Consider the following 20256-nt stretch of genomic DNA (forward strand, 5'->3'; position numbering starts at 1 on the left):
ATCTCCTCAAACCATTTGTCCAGGACTTCTTTACACTTTCTTTTTGGCATTTTCATACTGAACTAGAAAAAGGTTGTGAATTCACAAAAATAACACAAAACACAGGAAAAACGAGAAAAACTTAAAAGTCTTAAATAACTACTAGCACTGCTGTCAACTATAAAGAATAAATATAACTGAGAGCAAAACTCTGCTCAAATTGTGGCTATGTGGAGTGTAATCCCTGTACAACGCTGCAGGTTAGACGTATTTAACAGAGTATCCATCTTGCAGGAAAGTAAAATGATAAAAACTTTTACAATGTTCATCATGTAGTCCTAATCATTGTTGCAACCACATTTTGAAGCAAGCAATTTTCACATTACGTTATTTCTTTAAAAAAAAAAGCAGTTTCGAGTTACAAATCTAACATTATCAAGCAATTACTTTCTCATTAAAGTATAATTTCTTTTAAATCCAGACAAAAGAATGTTCAGACAGATGCCAGTGTCCTAATGCAAAGTAACATGTCTGGGTTAAATCCGAAGTGGCTGTATATATGAGTATAATAAAATTTAATAGCCATAGAATCTGTAGGTCATCAGATCCTGAGTCTTCATCAATCCAAGACTGTCACGATGCCATACAACTATTACAAGCAAAACACAAAATCGTGGTACTACAGTGGGTCCCCAGGCACTGCAACTTATTTGGCAATGAGCAGGCCGATGCCTTGGCAAAAAAAGTGCTAAAATTTTACAAACATTTCCTAAACCAACACCCTTCCAGACAATAAAATTATACATCAAAGAACTTGCCCACAACATCCATTCCCATGAGATTGCAGAAAGAACATATGGCAAACACTGGAGAAGGGGCCTTCTATCAATACCTAACGGACCAAGAAGATTGGCAGTCGCGCATTTCCGCCTTGCAACTGGTCATGACTGCTTGGCGCAGCATCTCCACCGTTTCGGTATTTATCAACATCCAACCTGTACCCTTTGAGACCTTCAAGAAGTGATGAATAGGGATCATCTCTAATGCTTCCCAGCTCTAAAATCACTGACTGAATGTGCCAGATACTGGGAAGCGAGAAGCCTCATGCCTCTGTTTAGTTCTTAGTTTTTAGTTCTTTAAGGATTTTGTTTAGTTTCTTCATTAGATTTAATTTTAAGTTGTATTAAGTTAATTGTTTTAATTTTGAGGTTGTGTATAGGTAAAAGATAAGTTATCTATGTACCTGTCATTTGCATAAATAAAATAAATAATAAATTTAATAGCATAGATATAAACAAATAATTAGTGTACAAAAAGGAGCAGTTTAAAAAATTTTAGTTTAATGTTGAAGTTAAAGTACTAAAGTACTTGCGTTCCCAAGAGAAAAGCAAAGAAAGAAAAACAGAGGAAGGAAACAGTATATTAAAAAAATGTCAATACAAACATTACTACCTCTGATTGAGGTTCTGGCTGATATGTACATGTATTATCAGGCAGTACATCTCACTTGACGTTATGTGTCAGAGGAAGAACAACTGTTTGTATGCATCTGAAGCCTGATAATTGTAATATCATCGCTTTACAAGCAAAACACATAAAGTTGTTGTTGTCTAGTGCCTTGCATCTGGCAATGAAGCCATTAGCAGTCGTGCTTGCCAATACTTTTGAACTGTAGTTTCTTCTGATCTTAATGCTTCACAGGTCTTCAAGTGGTCTTCATTCATTTCTGCTGGATCGTTACACAGGACACATATTGATGAAGCTGAGATACCTATTCTGTAGAGATGACTTGCTAGACAGTCATGATTTGTCAATAGTCTGAAGGCTGCAACTGCTGTTTTCCTTGGTCTCTGGGGGATTATATCTGGGTTGGAAAGTAGTGTAATCCATTTTTTGTCTTTAGCATTTGACTCTATTTCTTGTAGGTATGAATGAGAAAATTTTGTAGTGATCAAGCGTTTTATTGAGGAATATGAGAAATTAAATTTAGACTTTTGTTTTATTGTTGTGCCTTTCTTTGCAAGTGTGTCTGCGGTTTCATTTCCCATGGCTCCACAGTAAACACATAAAGTCAAAAATATAACTTCTGAGAAATAGGCGTGTATAAAGTATATAATATGCATGTATAAACTTAGAATTGGAAAATAAAACACAAAGAAAAAGAAACAACTTGCTAAAAATAATATTTTGAGGATTCAGTTTTGTCAACAGCATTCAAATGCCTTTTTCTCAGAAGTACTTAATGTGTTTTGCTTATAAGCCAACAATATGATACTAATCAGGGATGTATGCAATGGAGGGGGAAGGAAACTGGCCACCCTATCCATTATCTCCTGGCTTAGTTGCTTCATGAATGATATATTGGTGTCACTTATGAAGTTCAGACCTGTCTTCCTACAGCTGACTAGACAACAAACAAATAAGGATATTTTATTACTTGTAAATTTACAGTACAACTTATCTTGAATATACTGTATCTTACCTTCTGGTGAACGAGTTTCTATGTGTCTACTGATGTCCTCCCAATTGCCAAATCCAAACTGTTCAATAGCATCAAGAAGATGCAACTCCTCTCTTGCAGACCAACCTCCACGTCCCAGACACATGCCAATGGCACCTGAATCCTGCAAATCCGCATGAAATATGTGATTTGTATTGAAATCTTATAATGCTGCTTACTGTAGTAAAATATAACAAGTCATTAACTATAAATAAAGCATTTCAACTGCATTAAACGTGAGTCAATATGTACCTATGAGCTATTCCATCTCAAATCGACCAAAATATAGTGAAAATTGACCTTACTATTTCTAAATACAATGAAACTTTTTTGGTACGTAGAGAACTATGATACAATGCTTTGTGCAAAGTTTGAGGCATCAGAACTTCACAGTGTTTAAATTGAAAATATTTAAATTTATCGTATTTTCATAAAATTAGCAACTTTAAACTGTTGTAGCTCCGAAACCCTTTCACCCAATGATCAAAATCATGGTTTATTTTGATGCTGAGAAATTAAAGTTTATATTGACATATAAACAGATTTTCTTACTTTTTATGGAAATGGAGAAATTTAGATTTTTCCTCATTAAGACGCCTTTGGCTAGGAAAAAATATTTTAAAAATATACAGGATGTTTAAAAAATACGGGGCATAATTTCAGGTATGTATTTCCCATATGTAGACAATCAAAATAGTTCATTACAACATGTATCCGGAAATGCTTCATTTTCGAGTTATGGCCTTCACAACATTGAAATTCACCGCAACATTTTTCTTTCCTCAGGTCATTGTCATTACAGAAGATGTTCAAAATGTCCACCTCCTGCTTGAATACAGACCTCACATCGATGTCTCATTGACCTGCGAACATGATCCCAAACTCCAGGAGTATTGCGTATGTCCTCAGAACATGCCACAATTCGATTCCGAAGGGATTCCAAATCAGGCATCGGAGACGAATAAACCAATGATTTTAAATGGCCCCACAAGTAGAAATCGAGAGGGTTCAGATCAGGTGAGCATGGAGGCCAAGCAATTGGGCCACCTCTACCTATCCATCGATCAGGAAACCTTCGATCCAAGTACCGGCGAGCCGTACGACTGAAGTGTGCAGGAGCGTCATCATGCAAGAAGTGAATGAATGTGTTGACGATTGATCAGTGGAGTGTCTTCTACAACATGAGGTATGGTGTTTTCCAGGAAGTTTGTGTACGCCTGCCCCGTAAGTCTGTTTACAAGTACATGGGGTCCAACTAATCTATCACCAATAATACCGGCCCACATTTTGAGGGAGAACTGCACCTGGTGATGAGATGGAACAGTTGCACGTGGGTTTTCATACGCCCATACATGCTGATTGTGGAAATTTGTTATGCCATCTCGTGTGAACTGTGCTTCATCTGTAAATAATACTAAGGCAGGAAAGTCCGGATTTACACCACACTGCTGCAAGAACCACTGACAGAACCTAACTCATGCAGGGTAATCTGCTGGTGACAGGGCCTGTACATGTTGCAAATGATAAGGATACAATTGATATTCTTTCAACAGTCTCCAGACAATCATATGAGGAACATTGACTTGCAACGCTACCCTTCGTGTGCTGATAGAAGGAGTCATGTTCACAGCCTCCAGAATCTCCTCCTGTACTTCTGGAGTTGTAGATCTTGGTCGTCCCCTTCCCAGACCAGGAGAGTTAAATTTTCCATACTCGCACAGACGGTAATGGAGACGTACAAATGTCTTCCGATCTGGACATTGTCACTGTGGGTACCTCTCCTGGTACAAACGATGAGCCAGCGCAGCATTGCCGTCCGCCTTACCGTACATGAAGTTTATCTCTGCCAGCTCTTGATTTGAATACATGTCGCACAGTCTAACGCCTACACAACACTGAATGTAACCTTCGCCTCGGAATGAACTGTCAGAGTGCCCTCTTAATGTCTCCTTTGAGGGCAACGACCTGCGGAAAGAAAAACGTTCCAGTGTATTTCAATGTTGTGAAGGCCATAACTCGGAAATAAAGCATTTCCGGACAGATGTTGTAATGAACTATTTTGATTGTCTACATGTGGGAAATACATACCTGAAATTATGCCCCGTATTTTTTAAACACCCTGCATAGTTAGATTCCGCTTTGAAAGTACAAAATAAACACATATTTTTTACTGATGATATGTTGATAAGAAAGTATTGAAAATATCGAGACAAGCAAAGCCAGGAGACAAACACGTGACGTGTCGTCTAGCAGCCATGGCTGTGCTAGCTTTATCGCAGGTTTCCATAAACACAGGAGTAAAATGACGCCCAATGCTCACTTATCTTCAGTTCTCGGCCAGTGCGTGCGGTACTGCGCTGTTCAAGTCTAGGTGTGTGAAAATAATCTATTTAATACCCTCGAAACTTACTGCCATACCACTAAGCAAACAATATCGAATCCCTCTTAATAATGCAAGGTTTTTTCTCAATATTTTTTTACATTTTTACAAATGGCCAAAAAGCCTAATAAGCAAGTAAAATCAGATTATCTGTCTCACTGCGTAATAAAAATAAGGATTACTTCTTATCATAACCTACCAAATGTCAGCTTCAAAATAAGCTCTCGTTCAATGTTCTGCAGTAAATGGTTCCAGAGTTCTGAGCGCTGAAAGAGGCTTGTTTTTATACAATACCAGTACGCTAAATTTGTCGCTCAATAATAATACGAAAACCATTTCACTTTCAATAGTATATTTTTGAAAATGCACTCCCCTCAGCACCTTGTATAAGTAGAGAAAAAATTAGAGTATAAAAAAATGCGAGGTTTTTTACTGATCGATTTCATATGGAATAGCCCCTATACAAAACAACACTTAAATGTTAACAATATCTTTTATACAGAATGGTGCAATGGCAACTTACTATTTTCAGTAATTCAAAAATTTGTAATGCAATGTAACAGACTTTAAATAATAATCAACAGTTCATCATAATGAGAGAGAACTTTTCTTAAAATATAATTTTCATTTGTTATTTAAAATTAAATATAAAACTAACAAATTATATTAAATTAAAGCTTCGAAAATATTTAGTGTTCCAGTGCTACTGTAGTTAGTGGATATATTTTAAGGCGAATTCTCCGAATTCTCGTGCATATTCGTGTAAGATTGACTTTTATTTCATACATCGTAAAAGGGTTACAAAAATTTTTCGTACGTGTGAAATGTCAGTGATTGCATCTGCAGTGAATGATGACATTGATGACTAATGGACTGATCTATCAAAATCTCGACGTCAATTTTAGTCTTACAGTATTATCTCTAAACTTCAAATGAAAAAAAAAAAACATATAAAGGCCTATATTTGGTTGAGAGTAGAGAAGTAATTTTATTAAGTTTAACCTTCTCTCTGTAATTTTTAAAGAGAAAGAATACATTCCGAAGAGCCACCTTACTTTACTTTCAAAAATGTAATGTGTATGGAACACATAAGAGTACAAAAGAATGACTGGATATGGTCTCAGCTTCACAGTTATAATTAATATTCGATAAAAACATAAATACCACCCGAATTCTGAAAGTTATTTGTATTATATAGATTCATTATTTTTATAAGGAAGAATAAAACTAATATTAGTACAGCTTCCAGTTGCAAATACAACTTACCATGAACTGATAAGCATGGTCATTTTTGTGTGTTCCTATTTCAGCTCCAGCTGAAAAACACTGAAACAAATTGCATAAAATATTGTATGAATAAGAGAAATAAACAAACTATTATGAACTTGCTAATAAGACGAGTACAATTTCAAGAATTATTTCAATGATTCATTTTGCTTTAACCAAAACAAACTATAATTGCAGTATTCACGGAATAGCAAAGACTATTTATTTCATTTCCAACACAAAAATGTATATTTACAATGCACAAACTTCAAATAAAATTTGTCTTGCAAATCATCTGCACAGATTCTCCATCTGTCTGTCTCCCCATTGCATCTTCTGCAATCATTGACCAGGGTGCAAATTAAGATTTCTGAAGGGGGGGGGGGATAGAATCCTAGATAGAGAATACCATACATAAAATTATTATTATCCTCATTCAATACAGATCAACTCTTGGTCGCACTCAGTTGCTTGTCTTGCATCCTGATCATAATAATAATAATAAATTATATCCATGAGCAGGCTTAAGATAAGATGTGTAATTCCTAAGTTATTCATTGTTGTCAGCTTGCCGGTCAATATTATTTCCTTTGCTTCCTTTATACTTTATAAAGTAAAATGTATACTCGTATTAAAACAATTATATTTTGTGAGTTATCCCTGCCAGGGATGTTAATATGAATTTACGAGAGGGGGATAACTTTCCAACAGGGGAAAATCCCCCCCCCCCGTTAATTCGCACCCTGTCATTGACACACCTCCATGGACAAGAATCATCTCCAATGTTCAAACATTCGGGAGATATAATCATCTATTGACACTCAACATTCCACTTACCAGTGGAACATAAATCAGCAAATTGAAAACATCTAGCATAAAAACCCTCAAATACAGTATATAGTTTGTTTAATATCCTCGAGTGCAGTTTCGCAGAAAGGACTTAAAAGTGGTATTTTCTAGTACTATCCCTCTGTATGACTCTGGACTATTCTCCAGCTTTCAAGTCTTTTTTTTCCCTGTTACTAGGCATTTGTTCAACAAGAACGTTAAGAGTCTTGCATAATATCTAAAGAATCTTTTAAATAGTCCACACCTGTGGAGTAATGGTTAGCGCATCTGGCCGTGAATCCAGGTGGCCTGAGTTCGATTCCTGACTGAGACAAGTTACTTGGTTGAGGTTTTTTCTGGAGTTTTCTCTCAACTCAATATGAGCAAATGCTGGGTAACTTTCGATGCTGGACCCCAGACTCATTTCACTGGTATTATCACCTTCATATCATTCAGATGCTAAATAACCTAAGATGTTGATAAAGCGTCGTAAAATAACCTACTAAAAAAAATCTTTTAAATATTCTGCATAGATAATAACCTGGACCTGCTGTTTTCTTGTTTTTTTTTTTCCTTTGTTTTATTGTCTCTTATTTTTGCTTTTATTATTGGACTTGACTCTCTATAGCATACCTGCACAAACAGCGCTACACGAGTGCGCGTGCTTCTTCGCAGCGGGAGAACTGTGTTTACTGCTCACCGAAAAGGAGAGGAAGATACGTCAGAATGACATAGATTTGCTATAGGTAGAGGAGAGGGAAACAATCACTCAGTTATCTAGTGGAGTGCAGTGTGTAGGTCTATTCTCAGTAACTGTTTCACGTTGCTTACCTACTGCTACTATACAGTATGGAGGAATCTAAAAGACAGAACGTAACATTTAACGATTTACAACTCGAACTTATTGATCTTCAATGTGACCTAAAGGCTAAAGATCGTTTGAATAATACTACTAGCCTGGTTGAGTTTTACAAGACTAAACATTAGCAATAATATCCACGACTACACAGGCTGGCTGTGAAAATGATTGCTATGTTTGGCTCAACATTTATATTTGTGAGCAACTGTTTTCTATAATCAACTTTAATAAAGGCAGACATCGAACATCTGTAACTGATGTTTCATTACGATCAGTAGGCTACTGTTCCTTTCAGCTGCCAACAGCATAAAACCTCATTTTGATGTATTGATAAATAAAAATATAACAAAATGATATTGTACATTTAAGTAGCTATAGAATTTCTATTATTTCTGTAAAATAAATATTTCTTTATTAATTAATACTAGTCCAAGATAGTTTCGCAAACACTGAACGGGAATTCATTTCATAAACACTCGTATAGTACTTCCTCTTGAGTATATTTTGTACGAGATCACCCCTTCTTCCAGTCCACCCTTATACAGAGTGCAGCTAATATCTGCATTCCGCTCATGAGCTGTGAGCTGGCTCGGAGAGCGCAAACCTTGTGCAGGCCTGCTCTATAGGGTATACTCTTTTTTCAGTGCTATATACCTCGCCTTTCTAGAAGCCTTGTAATGTACAGCAAAAAAAAATAAATTTGGGGAAAACCTCGGAAAATTTCAACCAGGCAATCAGCCCAAGGGAAAACTAGCGTGTTAACAGTAAGTCTGTGATATCTGCTATAACTCCATATCAATATGCTGCCATTTGCTGCACGGATTATTGACTGCATGGAGTATGTAGTGAAGAATGATGGATGCTATGTTGAGCATGTAGTTTTGTAAGGATGGCCAGAGACAGTTTTGGGTTTAGCTCTGTTTACTTTCAGATGTCCGCCGCTGTAGAGTAACGATTAGCATGTCTGGCCATGAAACGAACAGGCCGAACAGGTCCAAATCCTGGTTGGAACAAGTTACCTGGTTCAGATTTTTTCCCAGGGTTTTCCCTCAACCCATTAAGAGCAAATGCTGGGTAACATTCGGCGCTGGACTCAGGACTAATTTTGCTTGCTTAATACATTGAACTCCACTTCCTAGCAAGATTATGCAATTATTTGAGTCAACTAAGTATCTAAGGATTATCCTGGATACAAAGATCAAATATAAATAACACATGAATTAATCTACTTCATATGAATTGTACTATTTTGTATAGCTTAATGAAAATAAGTTAGTAAATTGAACTAATTTGATTGTATATGTTTGTATAGTTTGGGTGATGAATTGTATATGCTTTTAAAATGATTACTAGTCTGTGTAGCTCTACTTATGAATTGTATATAGGCCTACTGTAAATTGAATGGTAGTCTGTATAGCTCAATTGATGAATTGTATATGCTGTAAATTGTATAGTAGTCTGTATAGCTCAACTGATGAATTGTCTATGATTATAAATTGAATTAATCTACTTGATATTAATTGCACAAATTTGTATAGCCTAATGAAAGTATGCTACTTTGTATTGTATATATTTGTATAGTTTTGGCCGATGAATTGTATATGCTTTAAATTGAATAGTAATCTATATAGCTCTATTGATAAATTGTTTGTGTTTGTAATTTGAAGTACTTTGCATGATATGTATTATCAATTTCTGTATATCACAACTAGTTGAATTGTTTATGCCTTAAATTTAATTAACTTACTTGTTTTGTATTATATATATAGCTCAACTGATGAATGATCGCTTGCGTTTGTAAATTTAATAATCTGATTGGCTATGTATTGTATACTTTTAGTAGAGCCATCGATGTAGCTCAGTCGGCAGACTCGCTGGGTTGCTGATCCGGAGCTGTGTTCGGGCTTGGGTTGGATCCCCCTTTGGTCTTTGGTTTCTTCCGAGGTTTTCCACAGCTGTGGGACTGAAGCCAGATGGCCTATGGCGAGTCCTTGGCATCAACCTCTTTGATTTGATTACCCCCCCCCCTCTGATTTGATTACCTGGTTGGGTTTTTCCGAAGTTTTCCCCAACCAAAAGGCAAATGTCGGGTAATATTTTAGCGAATCCTTGGACCTCACCTCATCTCACTACATCCCGCCAAAATATTGTAAAAGATTGCACAAAATTGTAAAAATTGTAGAACATTACTAAATTGTAAAACTATAAAAATTTGTAAAAATTGTAATTGTAATATTGTAAAATTTTGACTTGTTCCACAACTTAAAGCTTCATTGCTCATGTAAGATCTATGGAATAAAATAAATGAATGAATGAAAATAAACATGGAAGGACTGGTTGAAAGGTAATCAAGACTTGTAATACTTTGTGAAACTGTAGAGGGGTTTTTAGTTCAAAGTGAGGACTGACGAAAATTGTTTACTGCTTTTATGTCAGCATCATATAACTCATAATCATATAACTCTTAGGATTTTCTTGCCCTTTAAAATCCATTGCTGTTAGTCTGTTTGAACACATGAGCCTTGGATCCAACAGCTACCATAGTAACTGCTAGATAACCAAGGGTGACAGTAGGAGAAACAAGCATCAGAATCAATCTGATTCCCTTCTTCCGAAAAGAGAGCGCATGAGAAGTTCTGATGATTTTGGAAGTGAAAATCATCGAATTTGTAAGTTCTTTAAATAAAATTTAATATTTAAGGCGCTATATTTCATATACCTATATCAGGCATTAGAAAGTGATGTAATTGTAGTGCAATACCCTAGAGCATTCGCGACTGACCAAGTAAACGTTTAAACAGATCAGTTATAAATTCTCGACTGCATGTGCTCGAGCGTATCATTTCCCAGCTGCCTTCTTCACAACCGAGGACTGATCAGTGAGCTCAGTTGACCGTTTTCAAGAAAATGCAAAGGTCTAGCAATAAGCCATTGTTTGAATCCTGTGAGGACATTATTTCCTTAATTCGAATCTTGTAAGTTTATAATTAGTATGGGTATAGATTTATAGATTTATTGATATAGTTCACAAAAGTACAAAACTTAATAATTTAACAAAAGATCTATATACAAATGTAGTTCTACATAATAAATATACAATTTCCTAAACTAATTAATCTATCGCAAATCTCAACAATTTATTGGTTCAAACTTGCACTTACGTCTGGTTTTAGTGCATGTTTAAACCAATCATGATAACCATTAAGACTTTAAACCTTATTTATCTGGTCCTTTTCAAAATTTAATTGTAATTTTTAGGTATTATTTTACATAATAATTTATTATTCCAAGTAGATGATCAGATGTCGACATACCTGAACCTGAAATAGCTGAATCAGTATATTCCATATGTAGGTTAATCTCTCTTTCTTGCAATATTTTCTTGTCAGCAGAAACATTTGCGTAACTTCTATGAAGACTACCGCATACCCGTTTAAACACAAACTTAACAAGTTGCTTACATAATCAACCTCAATTTAGTTTCATCATTGTGTCGCATGTACTCATTATCGATTCATTGCTATTATGATGACTAATAAATTTATTATAAATGCATTCTTAGATAGATAATTTGTATAAACAAAAGCTGCCCTAAATAAGGGTTTGATAGATCGGCCTACTAAACAATTCATAAAGAATAATAAGTAAACAAAACAATTTTGTGACACTTGGAAAGAAAAAAAAAACATTAAGATAAGAAAACATAGGAAATCAAAAACTAAGGGAAAGAAAGAAAGAAAGCATATAGGCTAATTAAATTAAAATATATTAGTTAACCAATTTATAAAGTCAAATTTTCTTCTGAACTTTTAACTTTTACTAGGTAATTAATATAGCTATCGGAATACATTAATAACTACCTTAATTCTCTATTTTCAATTTTTTTATTATTATTTTAAAAATCTTGACGTAATTCTATCTTATTTTCAAAACCTGAATTCTTATCTTATTTAATTAATAATAAGTTTTTCTGATTTTAGGAAAATTTAATCTTTGTTGATGCCTATCTCTTAGTAGGTAGTTTCGTTCAGTATCTATAGTTTTGATTGAATCTACTTTATTTCTGTTAGAGTTTCTATTTGTTATTTTACCTCTTATTAACTGTTCGTCACCTGCTTCTACTTCATCGGTCGGTATCGCACAGCTCCTCCATATTGTAGCACTTCCTCTCGTGGACCCCGGACTACCAACGGCAAGTGGCATTCTTAATTAGTATGGGTATGAAGACGAGGTTAAAAAAAATGTCACAATTATTACAATTATTAATTATTTACAATTTTATAAGACTCGAACTCAGGAAATAATGCTCTCAATGGGTTGAACTATAACTTGCTATTATATGGGGAAGGATCAGTATGTATACTAAATTTTGACATTTTTAACAACTCCTTCATACTCATACCAATTACCCGTACTTATAATTTTGCAACGTTCGAATTCAGAAAATATTGCCCTCACTGGATTCTAACAATGACTTGTTATTATATGGGGAAGGATCATTATGCATATAAATTTTGACATTTTTGAACAACTTCTTCATATCCATAATAATTACCTATAACTTTACAAAGCTCGAACTTAGGAAATAATGATCTCACAGGGTTCAAACTATGGCTTGTTACTATATGGACAAGGGCCATTAATCATTATGTAGGCCTATATAAATTTTGACATTTTTTTAACCTTCATAGGTAGACCCAAGAGCCCTACACGAACACAAATTTATTTCAAAACATTTTTGGGCTCGAAGTTCTACATTTGTCTCACTAGGAATCTTTGAAAAGCATGTGCGTACCGGTACCAAGTTTGCCAAAATTTATTAATGTAATCTACAAACGTGTCCAAATGCCCATACGTCCTTATATACTGTACATAATGCTCTCCACTCGCTCTCTCTCTCTCTCTCACTCACACACACACACACACACACAAAGCAATTATATGTTCAACAAAAATCAGTCTTAAAATAAAACAAGTAAGGTAGAATTTTAGTGTATTTTTAATGTTATAATTTTCATTAATTCCAATAACCAAAGTGTAACAAACGCATGTATTTTTTATTTATGTCATCTCCCTTCTCAGAATTAGGTAACATGATCACAGAAATTTGTGCCATAAATTATTTCTCACAGCAATGTCAAACGCATGTGTATGTAATGGGTCACAAAACAATAATAAAAATGTTAACAGACTTCCAACAAAGTTTGTGTTTAGTTTTAATGATTAATGCTTATTCAATTTGCGCGCAACCCATTTTATTGCTGTCGATATTTTGAACAGACTATTAAAGGTAAGGAATGTTACAATTTTGAGGTCTGCGCCCCTGAACCAATTATAAACACAACATACTTTACTTGCGCATGACACTAATCACATGACTTTTATGACGTATATCTGTGGTCAGTCATTGGCCTACCTGTAGGCATAGGTCGAAGTCAGAACATACTGCACACTTTATCCTCAGTCCTGTTATATCTTCTTGGCAATAAGTACAATTGTATTTTGCAAATAAATCTGAAAAAGATACTGCATCATTAACATTTCACTTTTGTGTGATCGTATGAAATTAGAACCAATTAAGAACCAACTGTTAACAATACATACCCGCCATCTCCTAGCTTGTGTGACGTCACAACCAAAGAATAGAAAACGGTTTACGCTATCACACAGAACACGTTGCACTAAAACGTACCACTTTGCCTTAATAAGACACATTAATACCTGCATAACCTATTAATTTCAAAACATTAAGAACACTCATGTGACCTTTAAACACGTACAAATACATATTCCGTCAGTGCATGCATTACATATGTATATATGGTTGCTTACACCATTACCCGTTTTTATTATTATGCAAACCGTTATGAGTCATAGCAACGCGTGACGTCCATGGCATCTCTACCGAACTTCGCAAGCCTCTGACTCCCGGAACACTAGCGACTCTACATTGATCTACAACTAATTTGGGTTGAGGCCTCGATGTCTCAGACAATCTAACAGTATTCCATTCCAGTGCAGTGTTAGGGTTGCATGATTAGACTGACGCTAAACGAACGAAAAAAAATCCCCCCCCTCCAAAAAGAAAAAAATAGTGCTGATCTGCATGAGAGAAAAATTATGGATAGTTTAAAAGAGGTACACATTGTACTTTCTTTATTGCGGTAATAGAAAAGGGTAATCCAAACGTTAGAAGATTGGCACTATCTTTGTCTTATGGTCAAAAAATGGAGTGAGAAAGGGTTCCTACTTGTTGGGATCGTTAGAAACTGCTAAATCTCTTTGACTGACCAGTGATAGCTTGGAGATTTCGAAGTATGTAGGCAAAAGAAACCCTTATGTCAATGTGATCTTCGTGACGAAGTCAATGTTGCAATACACAGCACATCTACCTCCACCATGATTAATACCGGTGCCTTGGCCTGTAGTTATCTGGCTGTTAGTGCTGATTCGAACAAATACTAACATGCAACGCTACTGCATTACTGTTTCATAAACTATAATACAGACCACACTAAATTAATTTACTATATTATCGGCAGTTCCACGCTGTGCTCTAAAACATCCTGCTTAGGACTCGCATTATGGAATGCATGCTGGTTCAAGTCCTCATCAGGGAAGAACTTTTCTCAAGAAATATCGGCCAGTGTATGGAATTAGTGCCCAATTAGCATCGTGATGCACTTGGGGAGCTACGATAAGGTAGCGAAATCCAGCTATAATGGCTGGGGGAATCATAACTAAGGAGCGGATTCCTATGTAATTAAATATTCTTTTTGCGTGTGATAAAACACAATTAACAAGGTTAAAAATTCCGAACATGAAGTTTCAAGTTTAAAACCCGAATTTTATTTCACATAAAAACACATATTTTCACAAAAAAATGATGTAAATACATATTTTCAGGAAATCTATTATAAACACATAAATCTTAGAGTTTTTTTACTCAAATAATTTTTTTTACAAGAGCTTTTAAATATTTTAAAACTAAATCAATTATATCACTCAGAAATATGTTAGCCTATCTTTTTAAGAATTCTTGGTTGCTTCGTGTTTCTAAGCGCTGTGTGGTCTATCCATGATCCATTTTCGTAATAGTATCGCCTCAAGTTCTGAGAACTGCTAGGCAGCATATCTGTGTTATTATTAGACAATAAATTAACATGGACAAGGAGGAGAGATCTTGTAACACAAAATTAGGAATGTTCATTGTTGCTGAAGATGATTTCATTCCACGCTTTGTTTGTGAAACATAACAGATAAGAGCTGGGTATGAACATTATTAATTTAAACAAAGCTCTCGTCTCTCGCTCATGTCTATCAAGTAAGGCAATATATCTTGTTGTGATTCCCTGTTATCAGGCTTCATCAATCGATATCCTTCAAGATATACTGAAAGATGGTTGTTTAAAAAACGATTTGGCTTTCCTATTAGCAAATAAGCTTTTTGTGTGACATCATAAAAAAACTCGAAACATCCAAAAACCTGTTGTCTGAAACAGGGAGGTACGTGCAGTGGAAATTAAACTAGACTCGCTACCAGGTTCAGAAGCACAATTACTAAGGGACAAATTCCAGAATGTGTTTGGGAAAAGTAGTGGATATAAAAAAATGTGTAAAGTTGCTCAAGTATTGGAGGATGTGCCTGTAGATGAAATGGACGTTATTCAGAGATAATCGGCATGCATTTGTGATGGAGAATTTGGAGATGATCTTTGCTGTTCACTGCAATTCTCGGCCAACTACTATCACTCAAGTGTGGTTGGTGAGTACCTAGTAACATTTTTTTTCAAGCCAAGTAAGGTATTTTTGTCATATTAAAAAAAATATTTTTTTATTTTTAGGAAATATTTTCGTACTTTTCAGCACATAAAAAATAAATATATTTAAATTTTTTAGCACATAAAAATCTGCTCCCTAATCATAACACTAACCACACGATACCTCCATTTTGGTTGAATAACCGTCCACCTCTGCTTCAGCATGTGAACGTGAGGTCAGCAGCCAGCTGGTCGGTCTGGGCCCTTCAAAGGCTGTGGCACCAAGTGTTGTTGTTATTGTTATTGTTATTATTATTATTATTATTATTATTATTATTATCGGTATAGTTTTAAAAACAAAAATTTTGGATTTTATTTATATAACTTACAGTAAATGTTCTACTTTCTATGACATACTAGAGTAATGTGTGTTTGTAAATACAATTTCGAATACCTCAAGCTTAATTTTCGTCAACTTCAGATTCTATGTCATCTGTAAAGGAATATTTTATTCTTGGGTGTTCTACTAATGCCAATGACATTTTGGGCTCCGAAAGTCCATTTGAACACATGAAAGCACTCATACAGACGAAAGTAAAATATTTTTGCATGTGTATCAATATGGCTGCCATAGCCACCACAGCAGTTTTGTAGCAGAAGATACATCGTCTGTCCACTAGTATTATTTACCTCGATGATGACGCCAAATACTAACAATTATTGCTCTTTTAATCATGTTATGATTGAGAAGAAAGTGTACACGTATCCTATAGTGTTAAAAAAAAAAAAGAGTTCTGTCACAGGTACTTAGAAAAGAGGCATTGTACATGATCAGACATAAAACGAAACAAAACTAATATTATCTCAACTAGTCGTTTTCTTGTGAACCAGGTCACTCATCCTCTGATCATGTGCACTGCCTCCCTTCTGAGAATTATAAAGTATCTATGAAACAAAACTTTTTTCTAAGACTGTACATTATCGTTTATCACACGGTTCTTTAATCAAAAAGTCTTGCACTTACTTGTACAGAGCTCAATGTGTACCTATCAGCAATATTACTACTGAAAACTTCTGCAAACAAAAGTAACTATAAATAACTAAAAAATAATAAATACTAGTGAAGATATTTATAGACGATAATAGATACTGAGTCCCGCACCGTGGCATCGCGGTCTAAGGCATCCTGCCTAGGACTTGCGTTACAGAATGCGCGCTGGTTCGAGTCCTCATGGGGGAAGAAATTTTCTCATGAAATTTCGGCCAGTGTATGGGACCGGTGCCCACCCAGCATCGTGATGCACTTGGGGAGCTACAATAGGTAGCGAAATCCAGTTGCAAATGCCAGCTATAATGGCTGTGGGGATCATCGTGCTAACCACACTATGCCACCATTCTGGTTGGATGATCGTCCACCTCTGCTTCGACATGTGGGCGTGAGGCCAGCAGCTGGCTGGTCGGTCTAGGCCCTTCACGGGTTGTAGCGCCACGGATTATTATTATTATTATTATTATTATTATTATTATTATTATTATAGATACTGAACTTGAAGTTACCATAACTGTTAGTTACAACTGTTAATAAATCTACATTTAACTTTCCGGAAATTCATCAAAGTTATCAATGCAGTTAAATCTATAAGAACAGTTAAGTAACTAAGAGTTAACTGGGGTGTACCAGAAACAGAGCATAAGAGTATTCGAGAATAAGGTGCATAGGAAAATATTTGGGGCTAAGAGGGATGAAGTTACAGGAAAATAGAGAAAGTTACATGACGCAGAACTGTATGCATTGCATTCTTCATCTAACATAATTATGAACATTAAATCCAGATGTTTGATGGGTAGAGCATGTAGCATATATGGGTGAATCCAGAAATGCATATATAGTGTTAGTTTGGAGACATGAAGAGAAAAAGACCTTTGGGGAGGCCAAGAAGTAGACAGGAGGATAATATTAAAATGGATTTGAAGGTGGTGGGATATGTTGGTAGGGATTGGATTAATCTTGCACAGGATAGGGACTGATGGCAGGCTTATGTGAGGGCTGCAATGAACTGGGTTCTGTAAAAGCCATTTGTAAGTAAGTAAGCCTGGACTTTACTGTGAAGACAAACAGAATGAGACAGAGCAAAGCATTAAAAGTTCACAAGAAATATGAAGGCTATTTGGAAAGTAACTTCCATTAGGTCACTAAACATCATCCATACAGTTGCAGACCCTTTATTATATATGTAACCTGAAACTACAACATTCAATTATTTTTCAACAGTCTTCAGCCAAATTGAAACATCTGTTGTAGTGTTTCACAAGTTTTAGGAAACCCTCATCACAGAATTCTGCCACCTGTGATTTGAACCATACCCAAATGATGAATGGCCCTCTTTAATTCTTTATGCTCGACCATGCCAAAATGTAGTAATTATACACCTGGTAGTAGCCCTTTAATGCACCTCATTAAAGTACACCTATTCATTATAATTCAGTTGTTCAGCCAATGACAAACCACCTTTGTACCGTTATAAACCCGCCAGTATTGATTATTCTTGGATATGCAATCGAAAGACAATTAGCAAAAAGTCATGGAGGCTGGAAATCCAATACTGTCGCAGAAGGTTATGTTCTGTTACTATAATAATTAGCGTTAATTGTAAATAATATTCAAATAAATTCAATTTGTCATTCGTTTTTCAATTCTAAATCAATTTCCAGGTTATATCAAGACTAATGTTCTCTAGGTTATATCAAGGTCAATGATATTCGTGGCTCGGAAAAAATCAATACTTTCGCGTCTGCGCACATCTCACAATTCAGGTCAGTTCCGTTCGTCACTTACATAACCATAACATGAAAACTTATGAATAATTTCAAGTTAGAAATATGGTCGAGCATAAAAAGTCGTATGAAACTTGCCTATTATGGTAATTAAGACGCTTGTATAAAAATTATGAAACTAACTTGCGCTCATTTCATAAACAAACATACTCGCGTCTTAATTACTGCCATTATAGGCTCGTTGCATAATGTACTATTAATGTCTATCTGTATTGACTGTGGTGCTCAGTTCCGTGAAATCCACCAGCAATACTCCCTTTCTGTCCCAAGAGGCAGTGGCCATAAGCTTGTCTCTCATTTTTTTTGCGAGTATGGCCTTCTCCATTGACTGATTTTTTTGTCCCTACATTGCCTCTCTAAGTTGACAATGGATTTCAATTATTTTAAAGTTATTTCCTAAGAGAAATCTCATTACTGACTTTACCTCATAGGTGGTGGAATTTTCAATTATAGCACACACATTTTGAACAGTCACTGTAAAGTAACAACATAACCTTCACTTCACTACATCTGGCTGCATACCAAGTCACACTACATTTTTGCAAAAAAACTGGCATCGTTACCAACAAAACTGTGTGCCACATAAAATCGGAAGTTAGTTTCTGGATAGCCCTCATACTACACAATAGGAGTAAATGGTAAGAGTACATCAACATCTTTCTTATAATTATTTCAAGTTCCGGTATTTGTTTCTTTAAATGATCAATTTTATTTAAATTGAATTTGATATTCTTACTCACACTAAACAAATTAATAACCTTAATTATGAAGTGGAAGAGAAGCAGAGAAAATAAAATAAAAAGGATGAGATGTTTTATTCAACATAATTGACTCATATGCTTTAACATATGTATTCAGATCAACTACCAGCGAAAAATTTTATTTTGCAAGCCATAAGCTGACACAACAGCTCTACCAACACAATACACCGACTTGAACATCAATTTTACGAACTCATGTTTATACAAACATTTTATATTTTCCACTACAGTATAATTTATAAACTACCCACAAATAGCTTTAATAACATCAATAAGAGCTCAGAAGTCTTTCCTATATCATGTCATTTTTGCAGGCATCTCTCTAAATTAAAAAGAAAATGAAAAAAAGTCTTCCATTTTATTTCATCTTTCAAGCCAACAACATGTATTATAACTTTCATTCATATAAATAAGAATCAAACAAATTCTGATGTGAATCAACAATACATTACATAAAATGAGTTGATCTTAATACAAAATGAATAAATATTATTCAAAACATGAGTACTCAGATTATGACACTAGATTTTGTAAAATTAATATTGCTAAAGGTCGAATTTCTGTAATAATCCCTTCTAAGACTAATTCCAATATTTCTTTAACTTTTCAATATGAGCAAGATTCCTAACATGATTTTCTATTGTTTTCGAACAGTGTGAATACTGTACTTTGCAGTCTTTGTCTTTTGATTTTTAAATATTAAACATTGAGTTCTGAAGATGACCCAAAATAGGTCGAAACATGTTAACAAGGTACGTTAAAATTTAACACAAGCAAATTCTTATCATACATATACCGAAGTGATACAGTGTTAAAAGTTGTGTAATCAAGATGTATGTACAAAATAAATGTAAACATCTCGAATTCAATATTATAGTAAAAAAAAAAAAAAATTAATCAAATATCATATGAAAACTGTTGAAAAAATATGTAATAAAATTTATCTGCCTTCGAATATCACTTCATTGTCCTAATGTAATATCAAAAACTAGTCTTTGCACGTAATACAACTCTCTAACCTTGTTGTATATCTGTGAAGTTCTACCTGATGGATCCACCACAGAGAAATATTGGAGAGCAAGAACGCT

General features: G+C 34.9%; 1 protein-coding gene across 4 annotated transcripts in view; it reads right to left on the reverse strand.

Annotated features, from left to right (window-relative positions):
* Positions 1-13721, reverse strand: part of Ada2b (Transcriptional adapter 2B) — a 49635-nt gene extending 35914 nt beyond the window's left edge. For 3 of the 4 annotated variants that reach the window (XR_011330125.1, XR_011330124.1, XM_069815917.1), the window contains exons 1-4: positions 13417-13721; positions 13229-13338; positions 6126-6185; positions 2462-2603 (exon numbers count right to left, since the gene is read on the reverse strand). Coding sequence is in view for 2 of the 4 variants with exons in the window: in XM_069815917.1 (XP_069672018.1) it covers positions 2462-2603; positions 6126-6185; positions 13229-13338; positions 13417-13423 (319 nt within the window). In the remaining 2 variants the exon portion in view is untranslated. The remainder of the gene's footprint in view (positions 1-2461; positions 2604-6125; positions 6186-13228; positions 13339-13416) is intronic. The other variant, XM_069815918.1, reaches the window with a different exon arrangement.
* Between the last annotated feature and the right edge of the window lie 6535 nt (positions 13722-20256).

The sequence above is a fragment of the Periplaneta americana genome, chromosome 17 (genome assembly GCF_040183065.1).
Source record: "Periplaneta americana isolate PAMFEO1 chromosome 17, P.americana_PAMFEO1_priV1, whole genome shotgun sequence".
In the NCBI taxonomy this organism is placed as follows: Eukaryota; Metazoa; Arthropoda; class Insecta; order Blattodea; family Blattidae; genus Periplaneta; species Periplaneta americana.